The 20,416-nt window shown below is 34.7% G+C and overlaps 1 protein-coding gene across 1 annotated transcript in view; it reads right to left on the bottom strand.

Moving 5' to 3' along the window:
• ARAP2 (ArfGAP with RhoGAP domain, ankyrin repeat and PH domain 2) overlaps positions 1 to 20,072 on the bottom strand; it is a 112,310-nt gene extending 92,238 nt beyond the window's left edge. The window contains exons 1-6 of the mRNA XM_053976285.1: positions 19,095 to 20,072; positions 12,893 to 12,963; positions 11,886 to 11,965; positions 6,830 to 6,912; positions 5,443 to 5,799; positions 2,347 to 2,416 (exon numbers count right to left, since the gene is read on the bottom strand). Of these exons, the coding sequence (XP_053832260.1) occupies positions 2,347 to 2,416; positions 5,443 to 5,799; positions 6,830 to 6,912; positions 11,886 to 11,965; positions 12,893 to 12,963; positions 19,095 to 19,948 (1,515 nt within the window). The 5' untranslated portion in view covers positions 19,949 to 20,072. The remainder of the gene's footprint in view (positions 1 to 2,346; positions 2,417 to 5,442; positions 5,800 to 6,829; positions 6,913 to 11,885; positions 11,966 to 12,892; positions 12,964 to 19,094) is intronic.
• Positions 20,073 to 20,416: the final 344 nt, after the last annotated feature.

The following is a 20,416-nucleotide window of genomic DNA, read 5'->3' as shown; positions in this document are numbered from 1 at the left end:
AGATTAGAACAGACAGAATTTGCCATTAAGTTCTAAAATTAAAACAACAACTTCCCCACTTAAATATATAAATAGCCAGCTATGTAGGTAGGAAGGGGGACATGCAAGGCCTTGCAAGGAGTTCAAACTGCACATAGGTGGGGGTGTGCAAATGGATCTGCAAATAGTTGTTTATAATGTCAAGGTAACAACACACAAGCAACAGCAGGAAAATGCTGATATCCATCTTACATGAAATACGAACACCCTAGATGTGGAGACAGTGATCCAGCAGAGACCATTGCACCAAAAACTCATTTTCTTGAGTGACACCACTGCTCATTCAGCACAATCCCATTGGGCACTAAGAAATACTGGTACCCAACTATGTTTTCCTCCTATCTGCAAACCATTTTGAGTTTCAACAAATCCTCAGTTCCCAGAATTTGCTTCAGGCCTTGCAGTTCTCAGATATAACATTTCTTCACATATGTGACTCACCAAATTAACAAGTCAGACACCCAGATTTGGTCAAACTGTATACACAGAGACCAAGCAGCATCTCCTTCAATATCCAGAGTGAGGCTTGGAGTGTGATTACAGGAAAAGTGAGACAAAGAGGCTTCAACACAAGTGTTTGCCAAGCTGCTGATAGCCTAATATATCACACAGACCTTTTAAATAGAGGATACAGAGTTGGTAGCTTCCTATATCTCATGTGACACTCTAAACATTCATTTCAGCAGAAGGGAATACTTCTGGAATCTCTTATGACAAACAGACGCATAACAAGTGCTATTCCACCACAATTGACCTCCAATAACATTTTCAGTGACTTTCAAAAGGAAGAAAAAAGAATTCCCAGTGCAGATAAAAGACTAAGTTCTTTATTAGCATTTCTTTCCCTAATTATGTTACAGATAGTGTTAAGTAAATCCCGTTGCAGTATTTTTTCAAGTCTTTCTTAATGATTAACTCTGCTTTTCTGCTTCTCTGAAGCTGTGGGATCAATATACTGCAAAGGGGTGCCATTTTTTGTCACTGTAAACCAAACGTTATTCTCCTTATTCTATTGTTCCCTTCATCTACAAAATCACATCTTCTTCTGCAAGTAAAGCAAAGTAAGCAAGTAAAAACAGACTGTTTCAAGTTTGCAGTCACTAAACAAAAATACCAATGTAAATAATTTTTTGAGTTTTTTCTTAGTTCCGCAGCCCCTCAGAAGATAGAGTCTCATCCTACTTCAGTTCTTACATCCTCACCCCATCATAAGCTATCTATAGGTCTCTTACCACCAATCAGCATACTGTTTCAGAACTTTTACCTAAAACTGTATTTTCTTCCTAATGTAATATATATCTTCGACAGGAAATGGTTTCCAGCATTTAAAATAACACATATGCACATAGAAGGGAACCTCAACTTCCCTTAACATGCATATTGTACAATCATCTGTCACTTTTATGTCTAAGATCTTCACTACTTCCAAGAGGAAAAATTAATTAATAAACCACAGAGCAAAAGAAAAAGAATTGTGTAGTGCTCTGAAGGGTAATTACATGGAATTCCAGGAGAATTGCAAGGAATATACGCTTTGTTGAAAACCATGATTTACAAATGCATTTTTCTATCACATATAAGAAGTGAATTACTTTAATCAAAGCAGTTCACAAGTCTGCAAATGTTTCAGCAAGATTCAGTCCTGAGGTACAGAAACAAAACCAGCCAGATACATTGTAGTACTGTTTTTGAACATTCCCGTTCAAACCTAACCAAGTTCCATGACATGCAATTATGCATAGAAGACAAACAGGAAAAAGACATTTTTCATCAAAGAGTCAACAAGGGTATAGGTTTGGGTTGTTTTTTTGTTTTTTTTTTTTAAATGGTCTTCCATGCTACTTTTAATTTTGCTCTCATAATCTTCAGCATGTTAGGTTCCCATGACAAGACACACCATAAACACCATCAAAATAACATCTCTTGAAAGTGTTTAGCATGATCCTGTTCTGTTCTGAAAACAGCAGCAGTGTCAGTCTCTCACTAAAGTTAAGAAAAAAACAAAACAAAAAAAAAAAAAAAAAAAAAAAAAAAAAAAAAAAAAAAAAAAAAAAAAAAACCAAAAAAACCAGATTATATCCACCCAGAAAGGTGAGTAATACAAGCCCTTCTAGGAAACAATAGGATGAACAATACATGAAGACAAGGACACCTTAAAATGCTTAACTACATCTCACCCTAGTATTTTAGAATTGAAAATTAACCTAAGATGGATATTCATTTCTAATTATTCACATTCTAATTACAGTACCTTGTGTATTATACAGATGCATTTTGTTCCAAACATGACCAAAACATGTCTCTTACCTTTTCATTGTTGTAGTAAGAAATGCTCTCTCCATCAAATTTAACCCAGCGCTTCTGAAACACACGTTTGCTGTGAATCAAAAATTAACACAATTAATGTACAGCTAACACTGGTTTTAAGAATGTCTCAATCACAAATTATAGAAAGGTCAAATCTAGTTTGGCTTTCTGTTCAAATGAATATTCTGAACATAGAGCATAACTAAGTGCCACAAGCTCTATTAAGATACTTTCCAAAAATGAAAGCTGAGAACCTCAAATGACCATCTCAGTGTTGTGCTTATGACAAGGACATCTCTGTTTACAGGCTATGGCACCTCCAGTCGTTCCATGTCAACACATCTCCTCAAGACCCTGTCTTCTGGCCAATGAAACAATAGCAGCACACCACATCTCCCAAAAAGTACAACATGAAAATTAATTTTCAATGTGTGTTATCAACTGGACATCACTAATGGGAAACTTTCATTGTGCCATTAACTCAAGCTCTATAAAGACCTTCTAAAATATATTTTTACATCAACCTGAAAGAGTCCATTACATTCACTAAAAATGTTGACAGCTTGTTAGTTATCATCTAAAAATGTTTCAGTTCTAAAATCTATTAAACAAGTTAATTAAGCAAGAACAAGACCCCACTAATATAATTTCCCAACATTATTTCCTTTCCTTTTAAATGAGTGCTCTGCTTTAGGATTAGTAGACTGTGATAGCTTATCAAAACTTTAATCAAATAGCAGCTCTGGCTTAATTAACTTGTATTATATGACTACAATAAGTCATAATTTTTCATAACCTGGAAAGGTCAATGTACCATCTATTTTGCATTAAAATGTCAATAAACTTCAAGATTATACAGGGACGAGTGAACCTAAGTACCACATACAATGTGAGCAAACTGAAAGGTTGTACTATTATAGTGAATTAACTAAAAAAAATTATAGTGAAAATTATAGTGAATTAACTAAAAAAAGAGAGCCCGTACTTTAATTGTATGATTTGTAGCAATTTAAGAAAACAGTATAAATTCTTTTCCCCAAGGAGTCACAAACTGCTGGGTATAAATTGGAGCTTTATAAAAAGAATGGGAGGTGTAGAACAGAAGGAAATATTCTGTTGATGGGAAGCGAAATAAAATATAACAGTGAGTTTGAAAAAAATAGTTTGAAAAAAAATTCTTTTTAAAATTTGGTTGGGTGTTTTTAATCCTTCAGATGTTTGAGAAACAATATTGTAAGTAAAACAAAAATGTATCATTCACTGAACCACCCCTGAGAAAAAGTCCTTGAAATGTAGCTGTGGACTGTCAGTGGATCAAGGCTAATGACCATGCAACTCTTCTATTCATTACTAGCCACTACTGATTTTGTGGTTAACTCATTATCTTTTCCAAATAATATATTCTCACACAGCACTTTCTTGAAGTTTTCATAACTTGTTCTGAACTCTATCCCTTCAAATAGAGCAAAACAAGCCAGCTCGAATCAAGAATTATACTTTTCATCACTCTGCTAGCTAACTGCCAAAAGTGTTTTAAAAAAATCCTGTAAGTAAAAGAAAACAAAAGTTACAGCTAACTGCAGCTCTCCAAGTGTTCAGTATCCAATAATTCTGGAAAAAAAAAATGTTGAAACACTCTGGATAATTATTCTTTGACTCTTTAGTAAATGTGAACAATGGCAATTCATAAATGTGGATGAAACTTTCAAAACCATTTAAAAAGGAAAGAAAATAATTTTGAGCAAAATGAAATTCTGTGATGGTAAAAGGGTTTTATTAAATCTATTATTCCATCTTGTTAATTACCTTCAACAATGGATCACTGTATCAACACAAAACCAAAATAAAAAAAGATATAATGTCAAATCAAGATTCCCTATAAAGGAACAAGAAAAAAACTGAAATTGCTATACAACAGAGCTTCTTCCAGTGAGTTCAAATAAGGTTGTATTTCAAAACAATTTAATAATATAAATTTATCACTAAAAAAAAATTATATACTGAATTATATTGCTGATGGTTATTATGGCAACAAATAATCAAAGGAAAGGCCAAACACTCTAATACCTTTCAGCACAGCTCAATATACAGTCCTAAGAACAAAGAATGCAGACCTACTAAGGCGTGAATAGAAGTGCAGTAGATGTATTATAGCACTAACAAGTACAACAGTTTCAATTTCTAGATGCTAAGTCCTAATGAAGAGCAGAAATAAGACTTAAAAAGTAAAACTGTGCTATTTTGAATACAAAAAAGGATTCACAGAATTCATATGAACATAAGTCATAAGAAAAATGGAAACTGAAAACTACAATTTAAAAGGAGGAAGTTATAAGAATTTCAGAGTTACCAAGTATTTATGATGGAAGATCTGCTAATGAAGCATTCTTTAGTGAAAAACAGTCTAATGATAGCTGGAGTTTAAAATCAATTAAAATAAAATAAAGAACTTATAACAAATCAAATATAAGATACATTGTTGTTATTGTTGTCATCTAACTCCCAAATGTGACAGAGAGAATTCATTTTCTATTGTGGTTCCTTCTCTTCATTATTTGTAATCTTAAGACTTGAGCTCAGATTTCTACCATCAAATTTTAGGCACAAAAACAAATTAAACAGGAGGAATTCAGCCCAGGTGAACTCTAAACTCAAAGCTCAATAACACAGACAGAAAGCAACAGGGCCTCCAGACACACTAATTGTTAAATTATAATCCATGGCCAAATTAGTAAAGTAGTATTTCAGAATCAGAACTTGTTTTCACGTACTTTGCAGCCCACAAAAAATGAGCAAAAATGTAGCAACTGGAAATACTGGCACAACTTCTTTCTGTATTTTTCCACTATAGCTCATGCGTGGAGATCAAAAATATTAAGAAAAATATTTTCCCTGAGCACATCTCCTAAAAAAAGTTTAGGGTAGGTAACATCATTAACAACTTTTAAATTCACAAAAGCTTGGTGGTCTTTCAATGAAAACAATTCCATTTTCCCTTCTACTACAAATATTAAGCAGTGACGAAATACAAACTTAGTATCTCTCACGCAAACATACATTGTCACAATTACACAATAACCACTGCAAATACCATACCCTTGAGGGGATAATTTATCCAGCCATCCTGCTTTAACCTTCTTTACTGATGGTCCATAAAAGCAAGCATATGGTGTTATTGATTCATTTCCAATCAAAGTCTGATCTTCACCAAATTGCCCAAAATTCATTTGTTCAATCACCAAGCGATCAGAATCTCCACTTTGTATCTTACTGCAAGATGCTGAATGTCTTTTGGTTTTCTTTTTCTTTTGTTTTAAAGACAAAGAATGTTGTTCCACAGTAGAATATACAGATTCACTTTCAGATTCTTCTGGTGTTAATGATGGGTTTTCCTGAGACAAGGATTCATTTTTTGTAAATTCTTTTGTCTTCTCTTTCTGATTACTAAAGTAACTGGAAAGAAAAAGTGAATTTTACTCTTAAAATGTATTACTGCAGTGCATAACTACATAAAATTAGTAATTAGAATAAATACTGGTAAGCGATATTATAAGTATGTTTGTATCTTGTATAATCACAGTGAACCACAGACCTGCTAAATACAATCTTATAACTATGACCATCCTGAATCCTCCTTTCTCCATTCAACAGGAATAGTACCAAGATAACACTCCTTTGGAAGCCTGAACAGAAATTTAAAAGTAAATTCTCCTTCCTAGAGGCTTTATTTCAGGAGCGTCGCAGGAACAGGAGGGTGAAACGAGGAACACAAACTCTCCAGAAGGGAGCGAACTCCGGAAGCCCCGAGGAAAGGTGGGGCTGGGTATTAAGGGCAAAGAAGTGGGAGTGGTTAGGGTACAAGACAGCCAACAGCAACGGGTAAAGGGGGGGAGACAGAGTGGGGTGACATACAGAGAACTAATCGGGGTACAGAGGAGGAGTGGTATTCTAACAGGAGCCAATGGGGGTAACAGAATAACTGAACTTTCTGGAACTGGGGAGTATGCTAAACATTGATGGACAGCTCTTCTGGGGTGGAGAGCAGCAGCTGATTGGCAACCTTTTTCTAAACTGTTGCTGCCTCCCAAGGGAGAGCAGGAACCCCTCCCACAAAGTGGTGAATGTGTTTTAGTTTTGTGCTTGTTTGGATGGGTTGGTTTTTTTTTCTAATGACAAAGTAAATTATGACAGCAGTCAGACACAGTTAGCTATGAGACATACAAAAATGGAACTTGGTCTTATTCTAACTGGGGAAAACAGGGACACTCTCCAGATCGACAAGAGATTCTGTAACCTAGTTTAAAGAGTCTCAGAACAGCCACAGTTCCCAGGTTTGCCTCATATAGAATGGCCTAAAGCCTCAAACAGAAGAAAAAAAATATAGTCATGGTTGTGCCTTCAGAGCCAGAGATTCACTTATGACATCAGTAAATAACATTTTCTTCTTTACACTTTGAATTTCTCAGTAATTCTTATTTAATACCATAGATTCTTGGAAGAATATTCTTCATTCATTCCTAGATCCAATTTATTTTCACAAGCCAGGGATTCAATTCCATGAAGTTCCTAGAAAAGAAAAGAAATATATTGTAACTAACATTTGTACTGAAGGAGTAAGTGATATTTAAATTACTGTAGATACAAATCACACACAAACAGCCTAGCTAGCAATGCTGTTCTTTTCCCTATTTTCAAACATGCACTTGAAAGCTGATTTTTGTATTCTAAGAAATGTTATTTTCAACATTTAAGCATCGCCCAAAACACCTGATACAAACAAATCAGATAGAGATTCAGTATATAGAAATACCACTGCTCTGATTTTTCTCGAGGCATCACTTACATCCTGGTTTTGGCAGGGACAGAGTTTATTTTCTTCCCAGCAGCTGTACAGGGCTATTCTTTGCATTTGAGAATAAGAATAATGTTGATAACACACTGATGTTGCTGGGTACAGATTGTTCTGAGTCAAGGACTTTATAGTTTCCCATGCCCTGCCAGCGAGCACAGGCACAGGAAGCCAGGAGGGTGCATGGCCAGGACAGCTGATCTAAACTGGCCTAAGGGATGTTCCATAGCATAAAGCATCATGCTTTCTCCTTTCCACTAGAGTTACTATCAGCATTAGTATTATTATTACATTTTGCTTTGTAGTAATTATTAAACTGGTCTTATTCCACCATCTAAGAGGTTACTTGTTTTCCAGTTCTCCTCACTGCAGTGGGAGTGAGCAAGCAGCTGTGTTCTAGTTACCAGCTGCTCTAGTTAACCCCAGTTAAACCACAACAACTGAATATTTTTTTAGCTCAAGAGCCACTTGTTATATGCAACTTAAGTACCATTTATGATTTGCCACTGCTAGCCTATCTTTCATAACAATACTTCTTCTTGGAATAAATGTACAGCCTTCACAGAACACTAAAGATAAAGTAATGGCAAATTCAAAATCCTACAGCAACGCTGAACTCAGACATACTGAATATATCTCATTGGGGTTTTTTGGGTTGTTTCTTGCCAAGAACTTCTTTCTAAAAGGCTCATCTATTAACTTTTGCTTAGAATTCTTTATCACACTGCTTTGTAAACTGCTTGCAGTGTACAAAATGTCAGGGTTAACACTGCTCATGAACACTACATTTCACACTTCCTAAACTTAATCTGACAATCATATTGCACTACTAAGCTTTTCAATATGTCTTTTTTCCTTTAGAAAATCCTACCTTTAACATCTTCATGCTTTCTGACAGAAGTGTTTTAATGAACTCATTTAAGCTTTTATGTGTATGCAACGAAGCTGAACGATGGCAGAAACAAAGTGGATAAGCCTTCACAACACTGCCATTTGTTTTCTGAGTAGCAGCACCTAATCTTGTACTTGAGGACTGTACCTTAGCAACATGGAAAGGCAAGACTAAAAAAAGACATAGTTCAAAGCAGAGGAAATGTGCAGCAAAAATGTAGAAATCAGTCTGATGCTAGGACAAATCTAGGTGAACTGTCTTCCTCTGCCAACCAGACCCATGATAAAAATAAAACCCCACCAAAACCTAACCACCCACACATCACAGTACTATGCTGTAGCTAAAGAGCTAAAGGGGCTAAACTGGGGCTAAAACAAAGAAAAAACAACAAAAAAAACCCAAACAAAACAAACTCCACCACACATACAAAACCAACCAACCCTACAAAAAACTAAGTAAAAAGCTCACTACACCTTGTAAACAAATTAAATAGAAAACTCAAAAGCAATCTACCCACATCAAGTATTTGCATTGCCTAGAATCTCCCAACAGAAGGGGAAAAGGCCACACTTCTGCACAATAGTTAAGAGGCTAATATCATGATGCATGAAACATCTTCAAAGTAAAAACAGCCAGTATCCTTTATCTTTATTTGTTTATCAGGATACAACTGAAATCCATCCCCACTGAAGCTACATGGCAGTACCTCTTCCTGCCTGCCACGAACCATTACAACAGTAGTTCGATGTCCTGCTTGTGCTCATACCATAATCTTCAGTACTCGAGCAAGTGAATTCAGAGAGCCACATAACCTCCAAGCAATAACTAAGAAATGCATTTCTATTGTCAGTAGAACTTAGAAAGTAGAAGTCCACAAATGAAGATAGCTTGTTGGTAAAGGAAGTTCTACTTGCTCACAAAAATCTATTTCAAACAAATGAAAATCCAAGCATTTGCATTGTCCTGTTTACAGCAATATCCTGCAAGTTGCTCAGGCTCAATACAAGACAAAATTCCCCACCTCCTTCAAGTGTCTGAGGTATTATACAAAGTATTTTCTCATTAAATGCAATGCAGCCAGCCTTCCACAGTATCCCAATACTCAGAAACTCACACAATTTACTGAGCTCAGATTGCATATTTAATTTAGTCTATCTGCTGCAAGAAATAAAGTCAGTATTTCACTTATGAGGCCTAAACTCATTAGAATTCAGTCTTCTTCAATAAAATGTCGCTAAAACAACTGGTTTTTTTGTTGTTTTTAAATCAGTATTAAAAAAAAACCCACAAACAGTTCCTTCTTCAGGTTGCCCTTCAGAGGTTTCTCTTCATACTTATCTTTCTTCCTGACCCAAATCAAAGGCATACTTTCTTTATAACGCTCATTCCCCTGTTCTCTCATGTGCACTTATTTCCAGTCTGTAGTGACTCATTACCTATTTCTACAGACACTCCCTTCATAAAAACCTACAGAAGCCTTTTCTTTACACCAATGAAACAGAAGGAAGGGTGACGGCTAACTTGCAAGCCCTTAAAAGAAAATTTCTGTCAGTACGTATAACAATTTGACACCTTTTATTCTATATAGACAAACTATAGTCTCATAACTTAACACGAAGCAGCAGCAACAAGCTCTAAAATCTCAGATACTTTACAGTGTTATCCAAATATTCTTATTTGTTCCTAGGATATTTGCTTCTGCTGAAAAAAATCTGAAAGTGTGTGGATATTCTCAGTTCAGTCAGAGAAAAAGAGAAAGATTTCTGCCAGGCTAACCCTGGGAAGAAGTCCAAGAGGAATGTAAACAATCTATTATCTTGTTTTCTGTTCATATTGTTTATAGATATGTTCTACCACACTGACCTAAGTCCAGGGTACTAATCAGGTGAAATGTTTTTACTTTAAGACCAATGGAATTAATGTTCGCAATGTTCTCTATAAAAGCGAGATGTACTTTTGAATAAATGCTCATTTGCCTTCTGAAATCATACCAGTTACTTCGCCCGCCCCTGGCTCAACAGCGTCAAATGTGAAATGTATCTCAAGATGTTTGTTTTACAGTTCTTCTTTATGACCTTTGTCCACAATTACGTGCTAATGGAACTAAAATCAGCTATGAAGTTTCCAACAGGCATGCGATAAACATAACAGAAGAAACTGTTCACATACATGGAAGTGATATTAAAATCCCTATCTTCAGATCAGGTAAAGGATGTCATAATATACTGCATTAATCATGATTCTACAACCAGCAAAACAGCAATTGAGTTTCAAGCCGTTAACCCAGTTTAACAGCATGGTATTTTTGTACTTTGTGCCTTTGTAAGATAAGAAAGAGTGCTAACAACCTTTCTGGGTATGCTTTTTCATAAACAACATTTCAATTAAGTGTACAGAATAATGCTAAGAAGTAACAAGAGGGCTAAGAAACTTTTTCTAGAAAATCAGCTTAGACCATTAAAAAAACTACAACGAAGTTAAATTTTGAATTTTTAAAGAGATTGGCACAGACTCCAATAACTAGCACAGACAAGGTATTGCATTCAAGGAAAGAAAATGAGCACTCTAAAGTCAGCTTTGCATGCACATAACAAGAACAAGTAGGAAAGACAAGGTATGATTTTATGTGTACTGTGTTAAAAGCTCAATAACAACTAAAAAGCATAGTCCAAAACAAAGTATACATCAAAAAGGGACTGCTTTTATTCCTATAAAAATACTCTCATTAGAAGATGAAATTTGAACCATTTACTTTTATTGATAATTCTAAAGAAATTAGAATGGGAGAAAGGAAAACCCTAGACATTCATTTGAGTAGTTTTTATTTTAGTCAATAGTTTACAATAAATTAAAAATTAAACATTAGATTGAAGACCAGGACAGAAGAATTTTCTGTTATCTTTAATTCTTGTGGCTTGAAACTGGCTGGAAAAATTATAAGTAATCACAGAATGAACAATTTCTGGTCTGCTTCTTGCTGAGAAAGAAGGAGGAGCTGAAAATTCATGGCATTTGGCAGATGCTTCACTAAGCTAATTTACCTCTCATATCTCCCTCCACATGATTCAGAAGTCTGTCCACATATCATGTGTGGCGTTCACACCATCAACTACTGCCCCAACAAAAACGTTCACTTCAGAGAATCCTACAAGAAAAGTGACTTTCTGGGAATACAGCAAGTTTAGGAGATGCATGAAAAATATAATGTAAGAACTATAAAGTCCTGAGAACTTTCATATACAGGAATTGAAAAAGGGCATGGCCAAATGTGACCATCATATCACCTAACCTAATGTGCAAGCTTGCTTTCACAGGATATGCAAAAAGTCTGTGCAGAGATATCCAGTCTTGATCTGCAATTCTCAGATGAGAAGAAAGCCACTTTTAACCTTCTTAGTAAATTCTAATGGTCTCAAATTTCAACATCTTCCCCTCAATTATGCACAAAGAACTGTACATAAATACGGCAGCTCTGGCCAATGGGGTTAAAAAAAAAATCAGTTATCTGTGCTATGTTCATTTAAAAAAATAAAAAAAAAGAAAAGAAAAAAAGAAACAACCAAAACACACACTGCAGCTTCCTATTACTATTGAACATACAAAGTGTTTCTTGAGATTAACAAAAGTCATTAGTCCTCATACACTTAGGTCATAAAACCTTTGCATATACCTAAAATGACAGGAAAAGTACTGGCAACTAAAAGAGCACAAAATAAAAAGAATTAAGGCCAGTATGAAATATACAGAATGAAGACTAAAGTGAAGACACACTATATACATTCAGGCTTCTCAACTTACTTTAGCGTCTTTAGCGTTGTCACAAATAAAGGTTTCCCCATATGGAGAGATAATGGGTGGCTTTTCCTCCAGGGAAGTATCTTAAAGCAAATAAATAAATAAATAGATACAGTCACTCTGTGCTCTACTGTGAGTCACAAATGCTCTGCTAAAGTCATAATAAAATCAACAAGAGACACAATTTTTCAGCTTGTAATTTCCCTGTCCTTCCCAAAAACCCTTTGAGGAACAAGAAACAATGTCCAATTTCTACGTGAACTCCAGATACCTTCTTTTCACCACAGACATTATTGCTGTTATTATGTAATTTGAATATAACTTGCATACAGGCGTTGTCTTCTTTCCTACCCTGCATCAAGTTAAAATAAAAAAACCTTCAGTTGTCTAGTCTAAGAAGCAATAGCTCCAAAGCGCTTTATTCTGACTTTAAAAAAATACCAAAAGTAAACCACCACACAGCTCTTTGGTGCACAATCTTCATTTTGTCACCAAGTATTTGCTTAAAATAAATACACATAACTTCAAAAGAGACATATTTTTCAAATATGAAAGAAGTTTCCAGCTGATTGCACAAGACTTCAAAACACTTCAGTAAACTGTATAATACAATAAATTTCCTGTCCTTTCCAGGAGCTATGAGCACTTATAAACAAATTAAGCAGCATTAGTCAGGAATACACTCCTTATCTCTTTCAAGAAATTAACTCTGCTTAAAAAAAATCTGGATCTAATACTAGAAACTTAAAACAGTAGTCTAAAAAAATATATATTAAAATAAATGGGGCTTAAAGAGTAGATTTTCTAATTTTTACTTTATTTGGTTGCAACCAAAAAATAAGTAAAAATGCAGAACTGATTAAATACTCTGCTATCACAAAAATCAGTTTTTCTAGACCTTTGAGATACCCAATATTTCTTAAAATAGGTAAGCAATACTTATTTTAGACAATCAATCCAATTTTTTTTCCTTAATATTCAAGATGTAAATATCAGCATGCTTAACTCACTGTTTTGTGAAATTTGCCTCCCAGTGCAAGAAATATTTACAAGGCCCATATTTCTTCTTCTCTGAAGGGAACTTGAACAAAACAAAGCAGAGAATGAAAACATTAATTGAAATTTCCCAGAAAATATGCAAAAACATCTCATGCAGTTAAACAACTAAAATTACATACAAATATAGAAACAATAGATTTTAAATCTTGGGAAATTTTCTGATTTATTTTGAAAGTCACACAATATTATGTTTTCCTCCCCTTATGGCACTGAATACTTCTCTGATCCTAGCAGACATCCCAAATTTGGGTTTTTTTTTTTTGTCCTGAATTTACCTTAAAAACATTTAGATTGCTTGAAGAATGGAGATCCCAGAGTTTTCCCCAACCTTTCCCTTCCCTTCTCCTCCACAATGATTACCAACAACTGTATTTAAAAAAGGACATACTATGAAAATTTACTTTAACATTAAATTCGTAAGGGGCCTGAGAAGCCAGACAAAACATGGTCCCAAACACTAAAAAAAAAATATTAAAAAAAAAAAAAAAAATTACTGTAAAGTTTTGATTTCCTAAGGTAAATTATTTCCCCCCACTGCAGTGACAACCCCTACACATTTTATACATGGGTAAGAAGGTATCTCCATGCACAGGAGAAAAGTCATTTTATTAGTGGTATGCTGGCCCCATGTACTTCAATAATTTCAAGTATAGTGCAATATTATTGCTATTATTAATATTTCAGGTCAAGACAGCTTTATAATCAGAACATAGGAAGAAAAATGTATGAATTAGAAAATGTCTAACCCACCTTCACTAGTCCAGCAGTCTGGATTAGAGGTCTTTTCAGTCAAGCTCTGAACTCCCCCATTAATATAATTAGCAATTTTTCCTCTCAGTTTCATTTTGTCTGCTTGAAATAAGAATACTGAAGTTTCTCATGCATCCTTATAGAATATTCTGAGGCTTATAAATGTCACGTAGGATCCTTATTGGGTTTTGTAACATTTTGTGGGTCCTCCATCCTTTAAAGCCAAAGGCAATTGTCTTCTACTAAAAATATCAATCTCCTAACTTTTGTTTCCTCTTTTAACATATTGAGAAATTTTATTATTTTAAGATAAGATACATTTAGAACTTTAGACCTACTGTCCCATCAAGTCCAACTTGAATTACTCCTAACTACAAAATGATGCTTCTTTGTGACAGAAGGCAAGCATTCATGAACCACTATTTCACATAATTTTTACTCCACACCTAAATCTGCCTCAAAAATTTTATTAGATTAAATTCAAGATAGAAGCCACACCTTGCAAAGTTACTTGACATTTCAAATGTTACCCAGGTTACATAAACTAAGTTCCCCAATGATTACTTTATAAAATCCTGGTTTAGAAAACACAGGGTGAGTTTGGCCAGTCCACTTGGATCATGGCCTAGTTCCCATATATACTTGCCTACTCTCCTGAGTCATAATTACAATAAATACTTTAAAAGTCTGTGTTTCATCATACATTTTACTAAAATTCATGTAGTTACACTTTTTGAATCTCCATTACCAAACTAATTTCATGTGTTTGTACAAACTTAGTATGCCTTAAAAAAACCAAAACCTCGTGCATTTTGACACACATCAGATTTTTTGTTGGTAGGTTGGTATCTTTTGAAGGGTATTAGCAGCATTAAACTAAATTACGACCAACAGATAAACAGCTTTGACTTGAAGAGCTTTTAAAATTATGGAGGCTTTCCTTATATAAAACAGTGAGTCATTTGCTTAGTTTCAGGGTGGATGGATAATTTCACCGGGTAATGAAAAATAATAGGTCAACTGAAAAAAAAAAAAAACAAAAAAAAAAAAAACCCAGAAAAACAAAACAAAAAAAATCACACACACACACACAAAGTACCCCACACTTTTTTTTTTTCTTAATCCAAATACTTTTCAGGACTTGTGTATTCTTTTTGATCATGCACCTATATTTATGTATACATGGCACAAAATCCTGCTGAAAAACTAACTATATCTTTTTTTCCAGCATTCAAAAATACACCTACCTGTCATTTTTGGAAAGCAAATTTCTAATTTACATAAATTAAAAACTGCCTGAAGATATAAAATAAACGAAATGAGCTCACTTTGAGTATCTACTTGAAAGATTATGTGTCATAAAAACCCTACAGTGCAAGCTATAAAATGATAATTTGTGAATGCTTAATAGAATAGTAAGCTAGTTGTTGTACAAATTAAGTACTTGGATTAAAAGAGAGAAAAATACTGAAGACAGCTGTTGGAGGAAAAAAAATGAAAAAAAGTCTTATAACTGTATCAATCTATGACTTTTTCTTTGCCATTTCACCTCTTCTCTTCAATTTTTTCAATTCAAAAACTGAGTACCTCAAACAAGATTGATGATATTCTTTATTTTGCTCTTTAATGGAAGGTGAATGCAAGCAGTATGCCAATCACAAAGTGCACTAATTTTTCAAAGATAGAATAATAATTTCAATTACTATTCAATGTTGATTTTGTTAGAGCTGTGTTGATTGAGACTCCCTGTTTTCATATATTAAGAGGTACTGGATGCAGCTCAAGCTGCACACACTTCTCTAGCACCCCATATTATGCATAAACAGGATGAAAGGATGTGATGAGGCAGTGACTAGTCTTGCTAAATGCTGAAAAGCTGGAAAGCTAAAACTTTGCACAGAATTTTGCACCAAGCTGGTTTATTCAATATACTCCTGTCACCTTGCAAGTAAGTGAGGGAAGGAGGTCAGTGCAAGCAGTCAGTGCCTCAAAGTCTTTACTTGGCATTCATCTGCTGAGTGTTTTAAATGAAATAAGCTTTTGTTTTCAAACTCATTCAAGACATGTTTTCTTTTCTATCTATCTCAAGACCTAACCCTCCCATAATGCAAACACATCAAAACTGCTCTAGCATACTGTGTTAAAGCTTTGGGGTTCATAGACTGCTAGCAGAGGTAAAGTAATAATGATACTTTACCACAGGAAAAGAGAGGGAGCAGTTTCTTTCTTCTAAAAAAATTTATTTGGTGTGGCATAACACGGCAGTGGTAGAGATACACAGCAACACCAGTTTGGCACCTCATTAGCAATCTTGACCACTTGTATGTTAAGAAATGGAGTCTAAAGGGTATCAGCACCAACCAAGAAATTCCAACTATAGGATCTGCCAGCTGCAGAAAAAAAAATGTTGCCTGCTCAGGCCAAGCACCATTATCTATTTTACCTGTTTATATCGTGCCCCATATGGAGGATGTTGCCCAGAATTTTGGTCAAGTTTTTCTTATTTCTCTTAATAAAGAATCAGAACACCACTACCACACAACACAAGTGGCAAAGATGGATGACAAGAAAAAAATATAAAAAATTATATAATTCATCAGTCTGAAATTTTATCTGTGTATTATTCTGTAAAAAAAGTCCGATCTACCATGTTATAAGTCTGCTTCAGCTTTTTGTTTGAACAGATTGCTTCCCGGAATGATGTAATGGCAACTATTTCACAGAAGAGTGACTGCTAGTTGACATTATCCAAAGTATCCAAAGTCTCTAAAACTATTTCAAAACTAATTATGTTTAATCTTGTCCTAAAGACCCATTAGTGGTTAGTTCCATCCATTGAAATATTTTCATTATTTTCAATTTTTCACTTTGTGGTTTTAAACACCTTTTGACCTATCTTTAATAATTCCCTAACCAGAGAGACCTCATAATGATACAATAAGGAAAAGCCCAGCTGAATATCATCTAGTATAATTACACATCAATACTGAGCAACAAAAACCAGTACTAAAATCTGCACAATAACTCCACTATTAAGAAAAATGTCTAATTGTCACTTTTTTCTTCTTCTTTAATTCCGCAGCCCCCAATATTACAGTGCTGCCACACTGTAGTGCCGTAATTCAAATAAGAAATAAACCCAAAGTATTTTCAGCTTCTAAAATGCTATGGTGTCTTTCCAGATGCCAGCATGCTTTGTTACAGGCAAGAGCCAGGAGCAGAAGTGAGGCACAGGGGAGCAGATAAAATTGGAAGGGAGGTAAGTGCATTATTAGTAATAAAAAATGACACTGTCACAGCCCTACTATGGGGCACAAGGAGACCCACTGTAAGAACTTTTTGTGCTAAAGGCACACAGGAGGTGATGAGAAAAGTACTCCTTGCATAATAATTTCATGACTAATATCCATGAACGACTAGAAGGAAATGCTGACTTTCCCAGATTTCAGTAGGATTTCTCTGCCTCTATGGAATAGCCTTTATACAATGTAATAAGGATGAAACCAGCATCTGCCAATAAGGCCGGTTGAGGCTGCTTGTCTATGCAATTCTGTGAGAAAGATACGATCTTTCCTGAGGTTAAAGATGTTTGCCCAATGCCATTTTAAAGTTTTGTATTAGTTCTCCGCCCCTATGAAAAGGTTGTCAGAAAGGTTATCAAGAATTTTTCTGCAAAGTTTAAGTTCTGCTGTGAAGTTCTTGTTTAGCCTTGATCTTTGGCAGACAGAGTGGTCCTCAGGATTTCCATATTGCTATGACTGGAGCATAAAGACCAAGAAAAGATACTGGAGCTCACAAGTCAAAATGGTGGGTAATGAAGTTAGTGACCCAGTCACATACCAATCACTAACAGACTGGGAACTGGAGGATTTACTCCAATGGTGGGAAGACTACAAACACAGTATATTCTCTCAACTGGATGACTGTTTCTCAAAAGACAGTGAGAGCACTCTTTTAGTATGTAGTTACTATTTTTTAGGTTAAGAATCCCATTTTGTCTCAGCATGAATAGCTTTATTAAATGAAGTAGGGATAATCACTCTACAAAAGTTAACATAAATCTGCTCCTCACTGAAAGACAGGTATATTTAAGTTCCAATGAGCACAATTTTTTTGTAATTTAGAAGACACCAATGAAGCAGTTTTTAAGGCACACCAAAAAAATCACTAATTGCTGCAAAGAATCTTTGCTGCTCCACCTGTTCAAACAATTGTATTACAAGATTAGTTTTGACATCGTCCAGTAATCTAAAAACTTATAAATGCTGGGAAACCCCTGCATTTAGAGCATGTATAAACTCGATGATGTTTCTAACTGCTGAGATATGCAGATGAAAAGCTCAAGATAAGTACAAAACATTCTTAAACATGTCCCTTCCAGGCACAGCTTGTGGTTCAAAAATAAAGTGTCTTCTGTTTAAGAGACTTGTCAACTCGACACATGTCACCAGCATGACAACTAAAACTTACTTAATAGATCCAAATATATTACAAATTAACCTGTGTGGAGATATTTTTTGCTTAAGGACTGTAATATTATATTGTGATTGACTACATATTCAGTGCCTATTATTTTTAACATTCCAACAATTATATTTTTATTAAGACAGGTCTTGAATTAAGTCCCAACAGCAGATATTTTTCTCAACGTTCTATCATATTTTTCCCAGATGAGCTACAACAACTAATGCTTATTCAAGAAATAAGTGCCACTCAGTAATTTCTGAATTCAAATTTTGAACTCAACCATTTTGAAGGAAGAAAAATACAGTCATGTCACCTGAATACTTAGAAACAAATTAAAAGATTCCATAAACTCTGAAAAACGTGTCACATCTATTATCTTTTTTTCTTCCTTTTTCCACTGCTGTTTTCCCGTGCTGGAATGTCTCGGAAATATTTTTATGCTAGAAATATCATTAAAAGCTAAGGTTTTATTGTTATGAGACCACCAGCAAAAGCCAACACATAATATGAATAAATGGCTGCCTTCGTTCTCCAAAGTTAACAATTAAATGACTACCAGTTCAGAAATTAACCCAAAAGCCATCTTGAAGTTCTTTCTTATGCTTTATATAATGGCTTTGAGGAGTTATAGCTAAATCAATAAAGATTCCTTTCTTTGTTAATATGTAGCTGCAGAGAAAATTGGGGCAGTTATAAGGACACATTGTTCTAAAATTTCCCTTTACACTCTCATTTTTGCTTTTAAAGTACATTGAAGCTTAATCCTTCTTCAATTAATTTGGTAACATTCATATCAGATCCAGTGTATTTACAGTACGTATTAAAAAATCCACACCAAAAAAAAAAACATAAAAAAGAAAAAAAAAAAATCAAGAAACTCCAAACTTTAAGTTCTCCCATGACAGTAATTTTTCATTAGTAATGAACAGCAATTACCTTGATGAAGCTTGAACTTTACTTGATTCAGGAATTTCTGGTACAGGTCGATGCCTTAAGATAAAAGATCGGCTTGCTCTTGGAAATACTTTCATGCAGTTCAGCGTACAGGAATCATATAAGTCATTGTCGATCATTTCTCCTTTAAACTTATAGAATGAAGAATCTGGTTTACTGTCAGATAAATCACCCTCATCTGCAAACCTCTGCTGTTTATATTCCTTGCATTTTGTCTCGCATGAATGAACAAATGAAGGAGGATCACAGAACACCAAAGGGTCAGTCAAGTGCTCATCAGCTTGGTATGCAGCAGCTTCTGTCAGTGATGCATCTTGCTGAGTATTTGTCTTCATATTTCTACTTTGACTGACAGCTTTTAGTATGCTGTCTGAATTCTGGTATAAACTAGAAAAATCCAAATTTGTAAAGCTATCATCATTTGCCTCCATTGAGTTTTGCTCTGCAAGTTCAAACCTTTCCTTATTGACATAAGATTTTTTAAGAAGTTGTTCTGATGATGTTGCAGGTATCCAATCTACACTTGAACTGTTTACAGGAGACTCTTGATCTGAGAATGAATACTGCTTCTCTTCCAAACCTTTCATGTCTTTGAATTTTAAATTCTCACGGAAAAGAGAATTTCCTTGAATTTCCGAAAGACTGTCTAACTGTTTAAGAATCCTTCTGCGATGCCCTGTAGGCAACACTCCCATTTGCTGAAGCACACTGTTATTGATTCCCACGCAATCTGTCACAGTGTTATAGCCATATTTCTTAAAGTTAGGAAGATACTGTGCAAGGTTAATGTTGACCAAAAATTCTTCAATATCCGTGCCATTGCCTGTGGATGACATGACTTCATTCCATATATTGCCCCACACAGTCAGGTAAAAATAGTCAGGTTGCTTGCATGTTCACTAGCAAGAAAACTCTCTTGAATTTGGTGTCCACCAGCCAGCAGAAAATATCCGTTTCCTCACAACACCTCTTCAAGTTTCTTCAGTTCAAACTGATTTTTTTTTTCAAAGACTGCAAACATATGGAAAAGAAAAAGGATAATAAAAAAATTCTCACCTGAACCTCACAATTACCTTGAATAAAATTGTGAAAGACTCCCTGTCAATTAAACAGTAATATTTTCTAATTGTTTCTATACAATAATTTCAACAAGAGTAAACCCATCCTTTTATCTTGGCCTATATAAATAAAATAGCAAAATCAAAGTCTCAGCACAAGTAATACAGACTTAAAACACATATTCCTAGTAGTTAAACATTAAAATGAACAGTTAAATGAACTACTTATCTACATACACACTCTTT

Source organism: Vidua macroura, chromosome 4 (assembly GCF_024509145.1).
Source record: "Vidua macroura isolate BioBank_ID:100142 chromosome 4, ASM2450914v1, whole genome shotgun sequence".
Classification (NCBI taxonomy): Eukaryota; Metazoa; Chordata; class Aves; order Passeriformes; family Viduidae; genus Vidua; species Vidua macroura.
This window is presented reverse-complemented; position numbering and strand designations above follow the sequence as displayed.